The 21153-nt window shown below is 39.7% G+C and overlaps 1 protein-coding gene across 1 annotated transcript; it reads right to left on the bottom strand.

Annotated features, from left to right (window-relative positions):
• Positions 1 to 3360: 3360 nt before the first annotated feature.
• On the bottom strand, positions 3361 to 19364 carry ASAH1 (N-acylsphingosine amidohydrolase 1). Its single transcript, XM_057382306.1, has 14 exons — positions 19223 to 19364; positions 13966 to 14012; positions 13679 to 13769; positions 12367 to 12453; positions 11372 to 11450; positions 10389 to 10463; positions 9543 to 9588; positions 8130 to 8274; positions 6911 to 6965; positions 6621 to 6702; positions 5916 to 6047; positions 5557 to 5680; positions 4806 to 4862; positions 3361 to 4148 (listed from the first exon to the last, which is right to left on the bottom strand). The coding sequence occupies exons 1-14, from the start codon at positions 19289 to 19291 to the stop codon at positions 4059 to 4061; spliced, it is 1179 nt and encodes a 392-aa protein (XP_057238289.1). The 5' UTR covers positions 19292 to 19364; the 3' UTR covers positions 3361 to 4058.
• Positions 19365 to 21153: the final 1789 nt, after the last annotated feature.

Below are 21153 nucleotides of genomic sequence, written 5' to 3'. Positions count from 1 at the left end.
GGTTTTACTGCTTGGAGAGCTTTGGGTGTGCCCTTCTCACCAACAATTCTGGTCCTCCAAAAGCAGAACAGTCCATCTCATAATCCATGCCATAAGCAGGTCATTTGCCGGCTGTTGCCAGCCACTGAGGAGAAACCCAAGCTTTTTCTTTGCATTTCTTTCTCCTTGCACCTGTAGCCCAAAGAGCTGGCTGTGTGAAAGTGGGATCCGTGTTTGTGCTGGGAGAAAGGACTATCGTTAGTTGTGGAGCCTGCCTAAAGCGCTCACCTGCCCCTTGTCTATCCACTCTCCATCATGCCTGCTCACTCTAGTGAGAGTATTTTATTTACTCTTGCTGCTTGCCTTGCAGGTAATTGCCAGGACATCTATGGGCCCTGCTCTTGAGTTTTGCTTCTAAGCAAAGCCTTGACTTGTAATTGACTCTAATGCAAACTCTCTTGCAGGTGTGTCCCAGAAATACTGCTTGATTTTGATAAGATTCAAATTTCTAGGTTCTCCTATCCTCATTAGCTGCCAAAATTTTGCTTTTTAACATGGGAGATGACATCCTTTCTTCCTCTGAAATGGTACAGGGCTTCACTGTGTGGGTTCCTGAAACCATAAAGGTGAGAAACTTTCTTGGCAAACTGACTTTTCCCTTTTTTTTTTTTTTTTTTTTTTTCATTTAAATGCCAGCACCCAAACAGCTTGGTCTCTTCTGTAACACCTTATTTAATCTAGTTTACAGTAAACTGGATCAACTCTTTGTATTTACATAGACAGTATATCTGCTAGAAGCTATGACAGGCTGTTTTTCCTAGAACATAGGTAGGCTATACAGTAATAATCAAAAAGTATGTTTTTCTTGTTGCTTACATATTGACTTTTTTTTTTTTGCAATGTTCAATGTTTTTTCACAGTAGAATTAGGAAAGCTGTGCAAATCTCTTATGTAAACTTGAAGAGAAAAATATATATGACTGGTTACTTGACCTGGGAAGGAAACAAACCCAAGAAAAAGTAATCAGACCACCTCCTTCGTGTTTGTTGGGAAACTCAAATATGTGTACAGCAAAAACCACACCATTGTCATTCATTGTGTCTATGTAAAAAAAAAAAAAGGCAGCTAAATGAAATCCCAACATTGCAAGTAGCTGCAAACATTTCTTCAGTGAAATGGTCTTAACTTCCATCACTGTGCCTAGAGCAGCAGCAGCAGGGGGGAAGGCACTAAACTGACATTAGAAATAGATGTTACTCTGGAACAAAATAAAATTTAACTTTTTGTCTGGCTTGAGAAAACCTGCAGAACAAGTGCTTTCAGAATTGACAGACAAAGGTTAAATCAATAAGCAATCACATTCATCACTTTTTGTATATTAAGGCAGACACAGTAAGACAGTTGTTGGGGTTTTATTTTTAAATAATTTGTTTATTTTAGTCAATAACAGCATAGACATTCAGGCTCTGGACAGATATCCATGGAATTTAGCTGTCCTTTTGCAACTGTAAAGCAATTTCAAGGGTGGAAATGTGGATTGTCTTGCACAAGTGACATACCATTACTTAACAACTGTAAATAGTCTACACTGCCTTGTTCTACATATGCTAAAGTGGGACAAGATTAATTAAGCAAGTAAACTTATTTTTAAATTACAAAGTAATTTGATTATGGCTGTTACACAACTTCATTCCAAACAAATCTGAACAATCCCCTACTAGGCTGAGGTGTGCACTCCAAAGTAAATGATGGGCTCTTCAAAATACAGACTACAACATCTGACTTTGTTTGTCTTTTATGAATCAAATGGCCCAGGAACTGCATTTCATACATGCATTTTTCACCAGTTTAAATTGTTATATTGGTATATTTATTTTGGTTTACATAGGTTCAATATTCATAGTTGAGAGTAAAAATGGACCCTGGTAGTCCAACCATGCTAACACACTTGGGCTCGCATACTTCAGTTAAATAAAGAAATTAGTTGTGCAACTGGACTGGCCCTTGTTTAACATCACTTTAGATAGTGGGATGTTGATTTCTGTGTGCTCTCAATTTATCAGTGTAACATCCCTCTGAATTGCTTCTTGCTGTGCTACTACAGGCATTGTCCTAAGGCCTAGAGTATCAGTGCTTCATTTTTTTTAACCAGAAGCTGTGTTTCTTTATCAGCTGCTGAAGTTATTTGGTAAATAGCATTCCTGTTGTCCCTGCTTCTTCCAATGTTGTTGCAAGGAGAGCCTCTAATAAGAGAGCTTGCAGTAAAATGGTAACCTGGCTATTGAAACAAGATTATGAAAGATTATCTTCTAACCATGAAACACTGAGCTGAAAGGAATCTCAAAGATCATCTGGGTCCAATCTTTTTGGCAAAAGCCCAATCTAGACAAGTCCCAGCACAATGTTCAGCTAACACTTAAGTGTTCAGTGTTGGGGAATCCACCACTTCCCTGAGATTATTATGGGCAATCACTTGATTCCTATTCTTAGTGTTAAATTTCTAATTATGGGAAAAAAAAAACCTTTTAATATCCTTTAGTGTTTGGAACAGGAAGCTGTAGTATCTGTATTCTCAACTTCTACAGTACGTAATTACTGTTCTGCATGTCCTGCCTCTCAAGAATGCCATTATGACTGGATGTCATGAACTTGCATGTTTTAATTGGAATGCGTTATGAAATACTGTCTCTACAGACACCAAAGAGAGAGCAAACACTTCCCTTACACTACTGGCAACTTTAAATACCTGGTGCAATGGGAATATGAATAGCACCTGTTTCCTGGGGGAGGGGGGTTAAGAAAAGATTACAAGGGAACCACAATAAATACCAGCCCCTAAGCTCACTCTCCACTGTCTTCTCTTTGTGGGTTACAAAACAGGGGCTGAAACTATAAGCTAGTCCCAGCAATGCAGCCAATGACACAGATGAAACTGCTGCCTCCTACTTTATCTGCTTCCTAGGATATTAGAGTGCTACTACTGTCTAAAGGACCTTTCTTTCTTAACTTGAAATCCAGCCAATGGTGTAATCTGACGTGGCTTCCTTTCCCCACTTTCAAAAAACCCAACCAACCAACCAACCAACCAACCAACCAACCAACCAACCAACCAACCAACCAACCAACCAACCAACCAACCAAAATCCCCCCAAAACAACCCAATTACTCTATTATGGTAATAGCTTTAACTACCAGTTTAAGAAATCAGAAAAAATCAGTTTTTCAGACACTGCCAAAATCAGTCTATTTGGAGGTAAAAGCAGTTTATGCCATGTGATATCTAATATGCATGAYACAATGAAGTATGAAATCAGTACATCTGTACTTTGGTAACAGAAAGTTGTTTTTCTTTATTGTGTAAGTATTTGATTTTTTTTGAGAAAACAGAAAAAGCTGTATTAAAAAACCACATTTGTGAACAGGCCAGAAAGAGCTTCAGCAAAAGAGCTATACATCAGTGCCAGCACATTCTTGGCTCAGATCTTGTTTTAGATTTCCCTAAGACCTTATTTCTATGACTAAACATGACACTTGCTAGGTTATTTTATAAAAGGGCATATCAGACATATCCTCATATTATACCAGAACAACAGCAATTAATCTTAAGGTCTCCTAGAAAGAATAACAGAATTGTATTGTCTCAGATGGTCTTCTTATAACCAATTATTTTTGATGCTTGGAAGGTGCCATTATAAATTGTGTGCTTTACAAGGATTTTAATCTAAATAAACGAAAAATCAAAACCCCCMAAAAATAACAAACCCACAACCAACAACAAACCAAGAATACTGCCAAGACTGAAGAGATCTAGAACTAACTGCTGAACTCATTTGGTAGAAATGGCTAAAATCACACCAGACAGTCATGAGGATACATTTCTTGTCAGCAGAACAGCTGGTTACAAAGTAAGAAAGTCTGCTGTGATAGGGTCCTTCATTGTTAGAAGCGCTTGCCATTTCTATSGAGCCATTAGATTTCTGAAGAAAGGAGTTAGCCTGAGCAATCTCTTTCCAGAAGCATTTTTTCGTGGAGGACTGCCAATTTGGACAAGCAGCTTCCAACACAGGAGAGGTACAGGGCTACCAAGGACTACAGGGATCTGGGCATTCACGCAGGTAAGTCTCTGAGTGACCATTATACACCTCCATCAGCGTTGTGCACACAGTCAGCTAAAAGGCAGGAGGGAGGAAGGAGAAAAAGAAAATAAGACACATTACAGGAAATAGTAACAAACTCTCTCTGATACAGCTGAACAGTTCTACTAAAATGAGCATTTACCTTCATTAGTCGACAACATGCCAAGTATGAATTGTCTGTGTCCTCGGTCAAGAATACCGACTCCACTTAACAYAGGAACTAACTTTAATCATTAAAAAACACTTCTCACTCCTTCCTTCATTTTTTTTCCCCTAAACACCAAAACTTCAAGTTCAGACTAAAACATCTTCTGTTGCCAAGATAATGTGCCTAYAGTATGCTTGAATCATGAGGTACATTAACTTATTTTATGCAAATTACAAAGGCAMAGATCATGGGTTAATTCTGGTTAGAAGGGTCCTCATGATGTCTGTAGAGTCGCTGCTGCCTCAAACCAGAGCCAACTTATAAGGAAAGGGTTCAGGCTACTCAGAGTTAACACTGTAGGGCCTGTGGGAAATAACTATTCCAGCAATTACATTTTGCTTTTACAACGTAATACAAAATTTGTTTTGCTTTTACATTCATGTTTTCACAAAAAAAAATACCACTGTGGCATCCTCATTAGATGCACATCAGCTAGTGGTTTGCCCCCCACTCTGAACTTCCTGCAAAAATAGAAAAATTACCTTATTGAGGACAGGCTTTGTGGAGAGAACATCATAAATTGCTGGTAGGGAGAGGTTCTGAAAGAAAGTAATACACTGATGTTAAGAGACATTAACCTGTTAATGTAAATACTGAGTACTAACTTTTTTACAGCTCAACTAAGTAAGATACAGCTTTAAGAGCATATGACACCCATACATCTTGATATCAGAAGAATGTGGGCTGCAGAAATTTGAGCAGACCAGATCTTAGTAGAGCATGGCACACTAAAGTGTGTTTGCTGCCTGAGAGTGTGTACCTGATTTTCACTGGTGTAAAACTGCCCTGGAAATATACAAGTCTTTATCAAAGTATCTCTAGGTGTATCCTGCATTTGCAGCTGCTGAAAATACTTTCAAAAAACCCACCCAGATGAAAAGAAAGCCCGAAACAAAGTAAAAAAAACCCAAATCAAACGAAAAAGAATCCTCAAAACTCAATCTTCCCTAAAACCACCATCACCACAACCCAAATCAAAAACCAAAAGAATCCCCCCAAAACCCCCAAACCAATCAACAAATGAACAAAAAAAAACCCACAACCCCCTCTATATAAAGAGCCAGCTGATAGCTTATAACCCAGAAGCAGAGACAAGTTACCACAAAATCATCAGCCACTTCTGTCTTTACAACTGTGCTTGAAAATAACCTGAATGCTCCCAGCTGTGTCAGGTGAGTGCTGTAACTCAGGAGCTTCAAACCAGCAGAATATGAGGTATTTGGAGATGTTTACCTCTTGTGTTGTCTGGTTCAGGCATTTCATTGCAGGTTCTCTGCGATTATCCAGTACCAGTGGAGGCTTCCAGCGATCGTAGTTTGTTTCTAACACGTACCATGTGCCCTTCTTGATATCAAGGCTGGAAAAGAGATCTACGTTTGTGTTTTGCTTCTCTAAGTATACAGTAWGTACATATATACAGTATATACTATATATGGACAGTTTGTTTGTTTAAGCTTGTTGTGGTATTTTTCAGTGATGGTAAAGAAGTGAGCTCTTGTACAGCAGAAGTCACAATAAACAGAGGACACAATTAYTGGCGAAACCCGTCCTCTCCTGAAGACTGAGTCAGGTGTGAGGTCAAGCATACTCACTCCCAGATATCCAGAGCAGCTGTCCTGGATCGAGTTATCACACACCCTTCTCCAGAATTTTTTCCACCCAGAATAAAGTAAGCTGGAGCCAGCAGTCTTGTTTTTGCCAGTTTGTCTTTTGCATCTTGGTAACTGTGGGTAAAGTAGTGTTGGACTATTAAATGCTATAAATGGTTCCAAGCACTGAAGAGCAAGTGTCACAGATGCAGGAAAAATTTGAGTAGTTAAGCCTTCCCTTTTCATGCACATATGAGAACACAGGATCACAATAAAGGAGCTCATTCAAKCAAAGCTTCTCTTCTCATTTTGTATTTGTTTAGAGATGCTCTTTACACTTTTTCTACACTTAAAACATGAATAAAATGATGACATACTGTGTCATATTCAACTGAATTGATTTAGTGCATTTAGGTTTGTTTTGGTTTACTTCCTATGATACRTATTAGTATTTGTTGGATGTGCTTTGATCAGAATGCTGTTATGCATTTAGATACCAACATCAGGAAAAAAAGAAATCTGAGAAAAAAAWTAGAGGGATCATGTGTGATGCCTTGCCTCTGCTCCCAAGTTCCAGCAAAACCAGAACTATTTAACCAGAACTATTAATACCAGGAAGCTGTTTATATAAGTGAATATTACAGTATTCATGCTCATTGAAAGCAAAGCAGATTAAAGGAGCATAATATTTAGAGGGAGAGGGAATACCTTGTAGCATTCTCTAATACTGTTCTTGTAAGAAAGCCCATCCACATACCATCTCTTCTACCAAGAAACCATTCGAAGATTCCTGCAAAATATTACTGGTTACAATAATCTGTTTTCAGATGGTTCACTTTTGCTATTCTAACTTTCACAGCTGGTTTTAAAATGAGCTGTTTTTTATCTTACTGATCTGAATTCTTTTCACCATTTGTGTGCCTGTTTATTAAGGCAACTGGTAYGCCCAAGTTCTGGGAACCTGTGCAGAAATAATGAAAGAAATGAAAATTACTCACCCACATAACCACCATCAAGACTGAAACGCTCATTCATTGTCAGAGTGAACAAGTTCTGAAAGGCATTAAACAAGCCAACCTTCAGCCATTGCCAGCCCACAAGTACCAGTAATAAACGAGAGGCAGCATTGCAATTTAGATGTCAACAAAGCTTCTTTTTTTGTTAAGACTTCCCCTTTGAGTAACAGACTGCAAGACTAAGCTCATTTTGGGAAGAACCTAATTCATCACAGCTTAAATAACTAGAAATGAGTTTTCTGACCTGGCAGAGCAATCAGCAAGGCAAGCTTTTATGCTAAGCAAGTCAAGCCTGTGGCCACTTTTYCCTCTTGGTCTGTGTTGCATCACTGAATTAGCAGTCTTCCTTTCCCTGCTCTATGTCACCTTCTTCTCAGACCTCTGAGTACTATTCTGTTTGAAAGCAGATTGTTTAAGTCCCAGTGCCAAGTGTCCCTGAGATGTTACTGCTATTCACCCAGTGCAGTCCATGCTAYTTGGAACACGGAATTCAAATTCAAATCTCATTCTCCAAATAATGTTTCAGACAAAAACTGCATTCAGCTACACTGAATMATTTTCAGAATTGAATCTTCCCAATTTATTTGAGCAGAAGACAAAACCAGATAGGTATAATGCAGGGATTTATGCCAGAAACAGTCTACAAGAAGAAAGACTACCTATAATAGAAGATAAAGAGCGAGCATGTAGAAAAGGAGAAGTTGTGGTAAGCTGGACACCCTGATATAGTTCTGTACTGCTGGTTTTTAAGATATATCTACACCCCAGATTTCAGGTGCCTATTCAACAAACCCTCCCCAAAAATATTAAATGTAGGAYTGCCTTTTCCAAGACTGGAGAAAGAATTAAATAGCACACATGTGCTATTTTGCCTCTGGGATCACAGCAATAGCTTATTAGCTAGGAAGAAACTAACCACTTCAGCAATTTGTATTCACTCCTGTTAACMYCGAAATTCAATTCTGTTTKTAAGAATTGWCCAAACAGACACATTTCATTCAGGCAATCTCCTTTCACAAGGAAGGGTAGAGCATGGTTTTCTTTTATCTGTCTTCAAGTAGCTATGATGTGCACCAGAACAATTAAGAGATAATTTATCAAAAAACATCCCAAGGCAGAGCATGAAAGCAGAAAATTATAATCTTAATGGAAAGTCTGAAGCACTCGTAACAAAGTGACAAGGCCCCCTCCCCACACTTACCGGTTTGACTCCAGACACCATGCCTATGTATCCTGCAAAATTTGTYGATTTGAACACTGTTTTGTTGTTTCTCTGAAAGTCCAAGAGTACCACTAAAGGCTTCAGTTCCCGAGTTAACGTCCAGGAATTATTCTTAACATCCCACCTGCAGGAGACAGTACAGCATTTGAAGCTTCCCTCTCTCAGTAGTTTTTAAGGCTTCCCTTCCCAGCATGATGCCTGTCCTCTGATCTTGCTCATGTCTTACATTCACTGCTCCGTAGTTACCTGAGCAGCACCAGCAAGGAACAACTATGAAGTCTACATTCACAGGCAGSCAGTGAAAAGAACTAAGTTTTGTTTGAACCATGAGTACAGATTTTGCTTAGGATTAAGCAGTATCACCATGACAGCTGGTTTGTTTTGAACACATAACTTTGCTCTGTACTTGCTGGCAAAGGCAGCTACAGGTACCGCTTGACACCAAACCTTGAATCCTTATTTTTCAAAGGCAGGAAAGAAACCACATACTACTGGATTTGCTCTTCTTGAAGGGGAGTACAATTCTAGTTGGTAAAATAAGCCAGACCAGTTTGTAGGCGTTTGTAGGCGTTAAGAGGGTGATAAAGAGTACTTAGCAGGCTCTTAAATTCTCTGGAAATAATCCAGATTCAGGGACCAGCTCTGAAAGTTTCCTTAATTTTCAGGAAGCATGTTCACAGTATTTCTGACAAGTAAGAGAAGTCTGACACAAGCCAAACCAAGGGATAGGTGGAGTTACAGCTGACAACATGTGAGTTTTTGACAGGAAGGTAAGAATTTTAATAAACATTTCAATTCCAATTGTGCATTGAGCATCATTTGGATGAGTGATGTTACAAAACATACTGGAGTAATAAAAGCAAATGYTGAACTACCTGATCATGGGCTATGAAAGGAGAACTAATGGGCAACAAACTACAGAGTTTGTATGGAAATGGAGAATGATGTGAAGTACCAGTAGAGTACAGGACAGTAACTGGGGGCAGAAGGGGATGAAAAGCAAATAACCTTAGAAACACMAATCCCCAATTCACTGCATCCATTAAAATTGATGTGTCATCTTATCATGTAAAGATCAAGATACACTGTGCCTCAGAGATCGGGTTACATGGGCCATTCTTTGGTTTGAGACAGTTTGAACTGGAGCTGAGGAAAAAAGTAACACAAAACACAGCTATTCTTGATGCACTTGGGGCAGTTTGACATTGGATCAGCAGAAAAATCCTTTCAATTTTAGCCTCTTTTCACAACAAACAGTGCAGAATTAGTTGTCACAGTTTTACCATCATCCAGTTAATCAGTTAGACTCAAAGAATGCATGTAGATATTTCAAGTTCAGATCATATTTTCTTTGTGTTTAAAGAAAAATAAATCAGATGTTTAAGTTCTTACCCTAGAAAGAGTCCAAAATCCAAGTTTCTGGCATGGTACAATTTCCCTATACAACAATAAATAAATAAATAAATAAACAAATAAAGAAAATTTTTAAAGAAATATTCAAATTTCAGCTTAGAAATCCAAGAAATGAATAAGCAGGCAAATACCTGGGAAACTGAGCAAGGAAGATAGCATTCTCCACTTGCCATTTTCATAACCACAACATAATGATAGGGGTTTTCTGGTCAGAGAAGTGTTTTGTCATAACTGAGTAATCTTGCAAACTGCTGTCCATCTCAGCCTCAAACCTTTCCACATTATCTTAATGCAACAGCAACACCTTGAGCTTCCTCTAAAAGTGTGACATTTGTAAGCACTCTGAGAATCCCTTAGAAACTTCCTAAATGGAGCAGGTGCAGTCAAAGGCTGTAGAACTAAGCAGGAGAATGAAAAACTCTTTTCTTAGAAGAGACTGTCCATTTCCTCTACCACCATACACATGCAATATATAGAAACAGAAATATCTAGAAACTAGATGCAAAATCCTGCATGGCACTGAGGAAGTTTCAGGAGTGTAGCTGGTGTTTCTTTCCCCTAGAAAAACAAACACCACCTATTAAAAAATAACCCACCATCCAACAAAACCAAACCCAAACCATCTTTGAAAGTGGTTTTGTGTTTTTTTAACCTAAAAAACTTGTGAACTCTTATTCCCTTTCTCAAGGAATACCTTTTTATTATCATTGCTTTTAGTCTCTTTACTGGAGTTTCTTGCGTGCAGTTGAGGACTGTATTTGTATAATTGAGGTGGACCCTCCTGTACATTAAAAGAACTTTTAACACTATTTTGAGTTGCATTACCTGTTTTATCCTCTGCCACTATTGATGTACATACAGTAAAAATTTCATAAAAGACGTTAAAAATAACAATTTCCCCTAGAAAAAAGAACAAAAACCAAAGGTCAATAGGTAGAAACTTTTGCCATGAACATATAAAAAATGGTTAGGAAAAAAAAGCATACTGCAAAGTTCAGTTTTCTGTAACATTTCTGTTAAAATTTTCAATTTATATCTCCTTTGATCTTTAAAATTACYGGTTCAGCAAAATTAACAGTTTTCTGAAAGGGAAATAGAAGAATCAGAACCCCTTGACCTTCTGCCTTATCATGCACAAAGCTGACAGTCATTGCTACTTCCTCCTCTGGAAACTTCAAAACAAGCTATAAAATTCACTTGAAAGAAGAAAGTTGCTATATGTACCACTATGGCCCCATAAGAACTGTGGCCTAGCAGCAGGTGTGCTGCTCCTGTATGAGGGAAGCAGTGCAAACAGGCAATGGTCCTTCTCCACACAAATTCTGGAAGAATTTGGTGCCTGCTCTTCACCTGGAATGGCATTCTTTGCAGGAGGTACAGAGGGAAGGCAGAAGGACATGGCAAGGATCACAAAGAAAAGAAAGCACAGCAGGAAACTAAGCCTTGCCTTCTTTATTTGTCAACAGCAGGCACACAGCTCTGTGCAAAACCAACAAAAATAAAGGATTCCCTCAAATTTTGGGGCACAGGAGCTGACASTTGCTCCAGTTCTCAAAATTTAGGAGTAAGTATTTACAACTCTACAGAGAAGCCCAGCCTGATAAAAGGCTTGTGTTTTATTCAATTCTCCTCTAAAACACTGTTTTTGTTTAGCCTGARATGAAATTTATTGCCTCAACTGCTTATTTAATGGCTTGTTAAAGTCACAGATGACTAAAACTAACTGCAGATTGGTAAATACACTAAATTTAAATGAGTCTGCATTCCTAGCTTTCCATTAGGTTAAGAAAAGTCTTGGAAACTGTTACCCAAAGGAATCCCAGATGAATTTGCAATCCCTTGGAGTTCTTCATTGAAAGGATAAGGCAGTGTGGCAGTCAGATGCGCCTGAAAGGAAAAGTTTTGTACAATATATGTTTAAATTAACACTTTTTTGTTATGTACAACAAATGTCAGCCCAACAGGTACTCTTTTCTCACAACTATTGAGTGTTTAATTTCTCTGCAGCCCATAGAACTTGAGGATGTTTGCAGAGTCCTTGGAAGACAAGTACATACTCAAGGAAAGTAAAAACTYTTACTTCTCAAAACACTGACGTGAGCAATGGATATCAGCAGAGTCTCTCTCAGCAGCAATAGACAGAACAGAATGAAGTAGGACTCATACATATCAAAAGCTCAGCTGTAATGGAGTTTGATGCCAGTGTTTATGGGCATGCCTAACTTTCACACATGGGTATGACAACCTTAAAAGCTGCCTTTGTGTTGACCTCACTCAGGCACAAAACAGGCTGCAATGAAAGATGGGAGAGAGATCTGGCCTTTTGCCATCCCTAACCCTACATTGCTTTCCCCTGTTCCATGCCAAAGCTTACTTAAAAATTAATTTGATTCTGATTAAAGGCGAGGCCTCGTCAAAGCTGTCCCTGTAATCAGACATTTATTACAGTTTTCAAAACCTGATTTTACTGTTTACAAGAAGTGGAACATGGCCAAGTGTTTTACTACAGTAACTAAGTAGTGTATTTGTCTAGTGTTACTAATTCAAATTTGAAAAGATCTTAGGAAAAATTAGAGAAGGAAGAGACACATGCATTTTTTGGTTGATGGTTTCAGAGCCATTCAGACAGGAAGGCAAAATCTCAGAATGACTCTTTAAAACAGCATTTTTGTTCTGTTCTGGAAGTGGAATTAAGAACTTGCAAATTAAGAACTTTGGCAATTCTTAATTGCCAGATTTAGAGGCATTCTAATTCTGTAGTCAGAGCACACACTAATAAAATAATTAAGCTGAAAATACTTACTATTTTGTGATCCACTATGTCAACAATTTTGCCACTGGGGAAGAAGGTATTTGCTATATCTTTGATATTCTGGACCACAGTCTTCAGCTAGAAAGAACRATGGCTTTTACTGAATAGAAGATCTTAAGCGTAAGAATTGCTAGAATACTAACAAAACTCCTTCACTGACTTTTCAAAAAAAAACACATTGTTGAGAAAAATACGTATTTAAATAAAGTTCTAAATGTCATATTCTTGGTGAGAAAAACACCCCTAACTCCCCACTAGAATCACTCTTCAAGCTTTATTAAAGTAACTTTGAGATTAGATCTGAGATGTCCCTCTATCAGAAATAACAAATTACAAGAAAATCATCCTCATCTTTTGCTCCTTGGATCACATTTTAATACTTTACACTCTTCAATCTTTCAAAATGTTAATTATAAGCACTTTGCTTAAGCCCTGATGTTACTGAACCCAAAAACACTTGAAAAATTTAAAGCACATGCTTTCCATTTGTGACATGTGAATGACTGCAAGTAGACTTCCACTCCTTGTGATCTAACTCCAAAGTACACAAGAGATAAAACTCCTCAGAATTTAAGGTGAAACCTGAAGCTTGCAATTGCCACTGGCTTAAATGAGACTTTTTAAAAAAATGTTAGCATGCAAGTAGAATTTGTCTGGCTTTCAGAGTGGAAAGGCTGAAGTCATCAGGAATATAGCAAAAAAGCCCTGGCATTGTTTAAGAAATTAAATATTACTGAACTGAATTTTCAGCAATCTTCACAACAGCTATTTTAAGTAATGTGAATAGGCTCAAATATTTAGAAGAATATTTGTGYTATGTAAACACCAGTGCTACAAACATGATTCCTGAAAAGGGCAGGAAGTTAATTTCCCCCCCTGCCATTTCATCATCTCATGCACTGTTTTGAGAGAAGTAGGGAGGCGCAGAGAAAGGATGCTGCCTCAGTTTCACTTCAGTTTACCAAAGCCGTTTCTTTGTTGTATTTCTCCCTCTTCATTCTGCACTACTTCATGACCAAGGAGAATGGACAAATGGAATGGCACACACTCGTCTATAGCACACTGGTTTTTTAGACCTCTACATCCCAAACACCAGTGCCTCTACACTTGATGCTGCTAGCTTAAGTGTTAAACAGAAAAAAAATACTCAAACAATTATTCTAGCCTAGAGCCATATTACAAAAGCCAACTAACTTTCAGATAGTTTTAGCACCTGTATTCATTTTAAAATTTTTCTTAAAATAAAAGGCTATGTGCTAGTTTTGTATCTGCTAAGCTTCAGAGCAAGCTCTGCATTYCGTACCTCTGTTTTTTTGTCACGAATCAAGTCATCCCACCTTTTGCTGGGAGGTAAAYCAAGATTTATGACGTATGTAGGTATATTCCCTTTGAACCTGAAAGATAAAACACCAGAGATCAAATTTAAAGAAGGATCTGAAAAAACATTTGACAAAATAGGTGCTTTCCACCCATAACCAGCATTTGGCAGATCTGCAACAGGCTAAAAGTTTCAAGAAAAAAAACTGTGTTTAGGTTTGCAAATCTCAAATTCTCTATAATTTGCTAGATAAATTGAATCAGATTACTTACGTTGGTCCTGAAGGAGGGTACATTTTACTCCTGCACTCTTCTCTATACTGTAAAAACAGTGAAACATGAAACATTACTGTTTAGCTTCTTTGTTAAAACACTTATTCTAGTAGACTTGGTTTTGTACTAAACCTTTAGGACTAATCAGTCAATTCAAAGTCTTGGGATTTTAGAAAGGGTGCAGAGGAATACARAAGAGGAGGGATCAGCAGCAACTTCCCCATGCTGCCTGACAGACCTTCAGACAACTTGTCTCATGTGTTCCAGGGCAAGCACAAGTGTATGATAAACATATAACCTTATTTTTACTCTGTGGTATAATGAACACTTCAAAAGCGTATCCTTTATACAAGCTGAGGAAGCTCAGATCTCAGCACGGACCAGTCTGCTCAGTTCATCCAATTCATAATCCCATTTTATAGTGCCACTCCTAATTATGTTTCGTGTTAAGCTGCACCGTGCAGCTGGGGCAGGGAAAGCATAAGGAACTTTGGGTAAATCCCTCAGCTGGCAGAATGAGCTATTACAGCACACCTCTGGATTCAGTGTGGAAGAGTGATGCTGAAGTGGTGCTAAACATTATGTGGGGTACAACTCAGGAGTGTAATAAAAAAATATACCTTCATTCCTCTGAGTGTGGCTAGTTACAAAGGAAAGTTGGAGAWTTACTTTAGGCCTACTCAAAGGGAATGCAAAGGTGCTATTCCACATCAATTACAAGAAACATGCATATAAATACATAATACACACCACAACTAGAATTATGTATTTTACTCAGTGAAATACAAGCAGATGCCTACTAGCCACCTGCACTTGTGCTTCAAACTAGTTGAGAGCAGGCCAGATTTGGTCCCTAAACTATGTGAGAAGTTCAATAAGCTCCTTAGAGCATATCTCACTAGGGAAAAGGAAAGGGATCTGTGCTGTTCTGGGAGACTGTAGAAAAGCTCCCCAAGCACAGGTGTTTGGGAGACAGAAACCAAAATATGGAGTGATCCTTCCACAACTTCCCCCCCATGCTTGATTTCCCATATTTATGAGGCTGTATTAATTAGATTACTAGTGTGTCCTTATAATGCATTCTGGTTCCACCAAACTGCGACATCTCCAGCACCTACGTAACTGGGACAAAGACGTTAACTAATGTCAGTGCTCTCTTTGGGCTAATCTCATTATCTACTTTTCATGCATTAATGCAGAAAAAATGTCTTATACAATGCCGCAGACTTTAAACAATAGCATGATTTGTTACAACTGGAAACAGCWGTTCTAAATTGGGATTGATTTCTGTGTGCTATAATGTTATCTCTATTGTTTYCAGTTGCTGGGAAAAAGGATGAGATGAATTTTGGTTTTCCAGCACATGAAATGAAGATACAGGACCAGCAGCTATGTGTTTCCTAGATTTCACTGCAGCGCAGTTACAGCCTTTGCACAGCTGGAACAAAAGGTCAAACACAAAAGGCCATTTAATTTTCAAAATGAGGAAGTGTCAAAACAAGGAGGATAGGAGGGATATCAGATGACTAATTAGGCAACAAAAGTCAGAGGGTTTTGTGCAAAGCCAGACAAATGCTTAACAGTATTGACACAACTGTCTTGTGAAATCTTGCATCCTGCAATATTAAAATCCATCAGAAAAAAAGTAACATTATATATACATCCTACTGCAATGGGTGCACAGATTTGGACCTTCAGGAAAARACCTCTCTCAAAGTATGTTTCCTGACACATAAAGCCTCTAACAAAAAAGTTAGCCAAAGTGCATGAGAATCCAGTTGCTCTGTCAGTATAGCCCATGCTCACAGAGGATACAGGTGCACCTGTGCAAAACTTACTGCAAAGGATTTTAAGCTAAAGGCGCTAAACGTTATGTCACTCCTGGCACTTTCCTGAGATTTTAATCCGCTATTTGCAGCTATTTTGATCTTCCCGGTGCTTTGCAACCTAAGCCACAGAAGAGGTAAGGAAAACAACCTTTAAAGGGAGTGAGAACAGAGAAAATGTTCCTTCCTTACTCATGGTATTTTTAGATTTCTCATCTGTCCATGTACAAAGCAAGGTAAAGAAGTCAGTAATTCCTAAAACAACCTGCACATCTCTCAAAACTGCTAGCATTGATTGAGATATCTGAAGCAATTAGAGATCATTAACTGTTTATTTAGGTTAACTATTATAGTGTGGAATCACAGAGTATCCTGAGTTGGAAGGGACCCGCAGGGATCAAGTCCTGGTCCTGCACAGGACAAGTCTGAGAGTCACACTGTGCCTGAGAGCATTGTCCAAATGCATCTTTTTCTGACAGGCAGTGCTCAACCACCCTCTGGGTGAAAAATCTTCCSCCAACATCCAATTTAAACCTCCCCTGACACAGCTTCAGGCCACTCCTTTGGGTTCTATTGTTGATCAGCAACAAGACACAGACACAGCTATCAGTGTCTGCCCTGCACTTCCCTTTCTGATGAGCTGCAGCCTGCAATGAGGTCTCCCCTCAGTCTGTTCAGTGAAAAACAAACCAAGTGATCTCAGCAGCTCCTTGTATGGCTTATCCCGGCACACAGGCAGCAACTKAAAAAGATGTCAAGACAATCAAAAAACCCGAAATGGGGTGTTTAGGTTTGTATTTTTTTCACAAAGTTTTCACAAACAACTAAAAAACCGTTGTATTTTGTAACCAGCTAAAGACTAACTGCAAAGCTTTCTGAGAAGGTAAAAAAAAGAGAAAACAACAGTAAAGAATTTTCTTTCAGCAGCAGAAAAACCATCAAGCACTTTTTACAAGCAGACTGAAATAAGTAGTTAGGAAGTTACTACTGTGGCCAGCATGGTCCTCCCCTCTGCACAGCCTTGACACTGGAAGAACAATACATGCTGTCCAAGAAAAGCAGGAACATCCTTCCAGCACGACAGAATCACCTCCAGTTTCCAATGAGCCAGAGGTGGTCCCCTAGAAAAGGCCATTGGAGGCTGGACCCAAACAGCAGGTTACCACTATAAATGTGCTTTTCAAAYACATATTGAACCCCCAAGAGGAATACAGCTATCCTTGAAAAGTGATTTAATGCTCCCCTTTTTTTTTGCTTTTCAAAATCTATCAGTAGGTTGCATATCTTGATTATCTTATATACTGCTGACTTTTAAATCTGGATGTATGTAATGACAGAAAAACAGACATGTGGCAGCACAGGATCAAAATACTAAAAGGAAGAAGACACAGTGAAGGAGAAATAGAACATGGTATGGGGAAAGATGGAAATAAAAAGTGGAAGTACCACAGATTTACATTTTGATTGACTGTATTAAAAAAAAAGTGGGACAGAAACCAAATAACTAGCAAACTGTTGGGATGAATTGGGCAAACTTGGAAAAAAATCGAATTGTAACAGTTATTATTGACTGCAGTAGAGAAAATAAATGCATGGTTTAGTGACTGCTGAGTAAATGTTTTGACACCTAGCCTGATTTCATGAATATGAAATAGACTGAATGTAGCTTGTCCAGTCTAAGGAATACCAGCGTTTTCTTTATTACCCTCAAAAATATTTTTGAGGTAGACCACCTCTGACTTTCCTCCTTAATACTCATATATTTTATATTTATCACCTTCCTATATAAAAATAAATAGAAAATAAATAGAAAATTACATAAAATACAATTCCATAGTTTAAGGACATTTCATTCAGTCTTTTCAGTCAATCTGTAACAGTCAACATCCTTTGGTGTAAGAACTCTGTGATCTAACACATTTTTCTCGCCACTCCTCTTCCCTGATGGGATGATGCCAATGCAACACTGTTGTGCTGCAGGAGTACTAATGCTTTCACAGAGGTTAAGAGCACTCTCACAGTACTGAAGAAATCATAACCAAGACAATTTAAATTGCTGTTTGGACAAGAAGGTCAGTTTGGTTGAACAGGCCTAAATGAAAGCTAAAGGGACTGACAGTCTGCACCACTGAGATGAAATTCAAGGCATTTATCTTCCATATTCTTTCTTAAGGAGATGAATCCAATCAGGTGCACTTAGGAAGACAACAATTCTTCAGCAAATGATGCATCCCTCCATCTCAAAGAAAAATAAAATATCCAAGGGTAATAGCAGGCAGCACAGCAGCACAACCTGCAGCCTGGACACAAGGCATACTGTGTAAGTGCAAAGATGTACTAAGTGCAATCAAATGCAAATCAAGCKCTAATGCTAATACTTTGCTGACAGCTGGCACTTTCTCCTATGACTCCACACTCCAGGATACCTTTAGTTAAAATTCTGAAGGTGTTTTAAGCTGGAGAGAGCTTACAGAATTGGGAAGCTATTCTTGGTGGGTAGGATGGGAGTGGAAGAAGAGCAGAGAGGGGAGAGAGCCCAATTCTGTGTAGAAAAGACACTAAGGAACATGGGCCATCCAGATGTCTCCAGACCTTTCCTGCAGCTCTCCCTTTTCACAAAACCCATACTAATTTTCCTGACATCAACATAATTGACTAGAAAAAGACTTCGAGTAAACACTAAAGAATAAACGAGGTAGTAYGTTCCCAAAATATTTAAATACAGATTGCAAAAAGTATTTTGATATACAGAAATATTTAAAAACTGTCCTATTCACAGAGGACGAGACGATTCAGGAACTGAAGACATGAAAGAGTGCTTCGCTGCTTCAGGAATAAAAAATAAAAATATACCAGGAAGTGAGAGCAGCCCGGGAGATGGAAGCCAGCCTGCTCCAAATGACTACCCCGCCCTCCTAGCTTCCCAATTCCACCATAAGTTAAATATTTCATTTCTTCAGTTAAAAATAAAAAAAAAAAAAACAAAAAAACCTCAAACAGCGAAAAGAGCAAGAAACAACACCCCAAGCCCACTTTCTCTACTCTCCTTCCGTGGAGTGCACTACAGCAAATACACTCAGCAGATTCAGAAGCGCGCACTTCCAGCAAGCCCCTCCGAACTTTCCTTCTGCAAGTCGCTGCTGTGGTGTAACAGGGCAGCGCCGACATTGCAGACGCACACGAAACCGAGCGCAGGAGTGAGCAAGGACTTGTGAAACACCGCCGCGGCAGAGCCCCTCCCGCTCGCCCCGGGAGCCATGTCCCAGCCAGGGAGACCTTGGGTGCAGCGAGGCGCTGCCGCTCATCCACACGCGTGGGCTCCCGGGCTCGCCCGGCCTCCCGCGCCGGGAAGGGCGGCGGCGGCCGCGTCCCCCCCGCCAGACCYGGGGCCATCGCTCCCGCCGGCCCTGCCCGTTCCCCGCCAGGCTCACCGGGTCCGTCGCCCAGGCGGGCTGCACCATCACGAGCAGCGCCAGCAGCGCCCGGCCCCAGCCCGCCATGCTCCTGCCCGGCTCCGCTCGGGGCTTCCCGGAGCGCCGCACACACGGCAGCGCCCCGCCCGCCGGGGGAGGGAGCGCCGCACCGCACCGCCTCTGCCCGCCCGCCTCGGGAGCTACCGTGCGGCACGGCCCTTCGCTCTACCCGCGCATCCACGGAAGGGAAGAGGCAAATAAAATCGCCTCTCTTTGGCAACGCTGASAGAAAACCCGTGATACCAGTTTTCACTTCAGCAGTACTGGGATTTTTAATTGCTCTGTGTCCTGGGGAGATTTTAGGCTGGCTGTGTGGTAATGAAGGATGCCAGGCAGGCGCGTTCTTGAGGAAGGATTTTTYTCCATCTTGGGGCTTAGGAGTGCGGGAAACGGGCAACGGGGGAGACAAGACTAATGAGAAACACAGGGCATGAGATGCATCCGTCTATAACCCTGCCTTCTACTTATTATTTAAAKAGTGTCTATTTAATAGAATCGTAGAAATGTTCGAGTTGGAAGGGACCTTAATGATCATCTAGTTCCAAGCCCTCTGCTATGGGTAGGGCCACCTTCCACCAGTCCAGGTTGTTRTACTACAAGTACAAACCAGCAGCCAAATGAGGTGTGATACGTATGTGTGTCAAGGTGCTTATGAGGCCTATTAAATAAAAAGTTTCTATAGCCTTTTTATACATTATCAATATAAGAATGTAATAACTTTTTAYATATTATTAAAATACAATGTAATCACTTTMAATATATTATCAGTGATAGCCTTTTATATATTGCTATAAGCTTTTTAATAGWRKATTAGCAACATATAGTATACCAGCTGCACGTAATCTAACCAGCTGGACTAGTACATAGACAGGTGAAATCACCAAGWGGCATAAATCAGAAAAGTTCTGAAGAAAGTRSACAGGTAGRTRCTATRACAAGGAAGAGTAGAGAGCACTAATGAGAACTTGGCAGAGGCACGGGACAATCAGCAAAATAATTGGAAATGAAGAGTCGGAGGACTAGAAAAAAACCCATGAATGTCACAACTGCGCATGCGCTGAAGACAAAGGTTAAAAGTCCACCATGATGAAGAGGATGGTATCTCATTAGAGAGAGACCCCCGCGACCACTGAATTGAGGTTGACACATGTGCACTTGTAAAACTATGGTATCATGTATTTCCATGCCCATGTATAGTGGTGGGTGTATGGTGGGTATATGGGGGGCAGTGACAATGTTTATGTTACACCATGCTTACTATATAAATATGTGCTAATTTAAAACAAAGGCAGGTGGATTAGGAGGAGAAATCCCCCTCACCTGCAGCACTACACCAGCGATGTAATAAACAAATACCTGCTCTACAGACACCAGTCTATGGGGTTTTGTTTCTAGGCCTTTTTCAGGCATCAGGTGMATACTGTCATTTTGGTATGAACATTATCATTTTAATGTGAACAAATGAATGTTTAATGACTGTGTATGTCAGCAACAGTTGGTGGAAACACCACAAAAAAGTACTCAAAACCTTCCAGGAGGCCTATGTTTTAGCTTGTCTCATGTGCTCTCTGCAGCGCCTAAGATAGGTCACGTGTTTTTAGGCACAAAGAAAACAAATGATGCACTCTTTAACATCGTGACTTAATTGCCTATGCAATGTACTCTCTTTACAAAACAAAGCGGGGGTGGCAAGAAGGGAAGTCCTTGGCAGAAGTTTGATTGGAAAGCTGCATGAACTGCAGAAATAGAGAAACAGAAAAGGATAAAAAATGTATTGTTATGTGGAAAAGCCTTGGATGGAGGGCATGTAACAGTGTAGGAAGGAGCCAGCTCAAAGCAGAATCTGGGAATTGCATGGAGCTTTAGAGATCAAAGTGGAAAACCATTAA

Source organism: Malurus melanocephalus, unplaced genomic scaffold (assembly GCF_030028575.1).
Source record: "Malurus melanocephalus ecotype Western Australia unplaced genomic scaffold, MMel_1.1 scaffold_563, whole genome shotgun sequence".
In the NCBI taxonomy this organism is placed as follows: Eukaryota; Metazoa; Chordata; class Aves; order Passeriformes; family Maluridae; genus Malurus; species Malurus melanocephalus.
The sequence above is the reverse complement of the archived record's forward strand: the minus strand, read 5'-3'. Positions and strand labels throughout refer to the sequence as shown.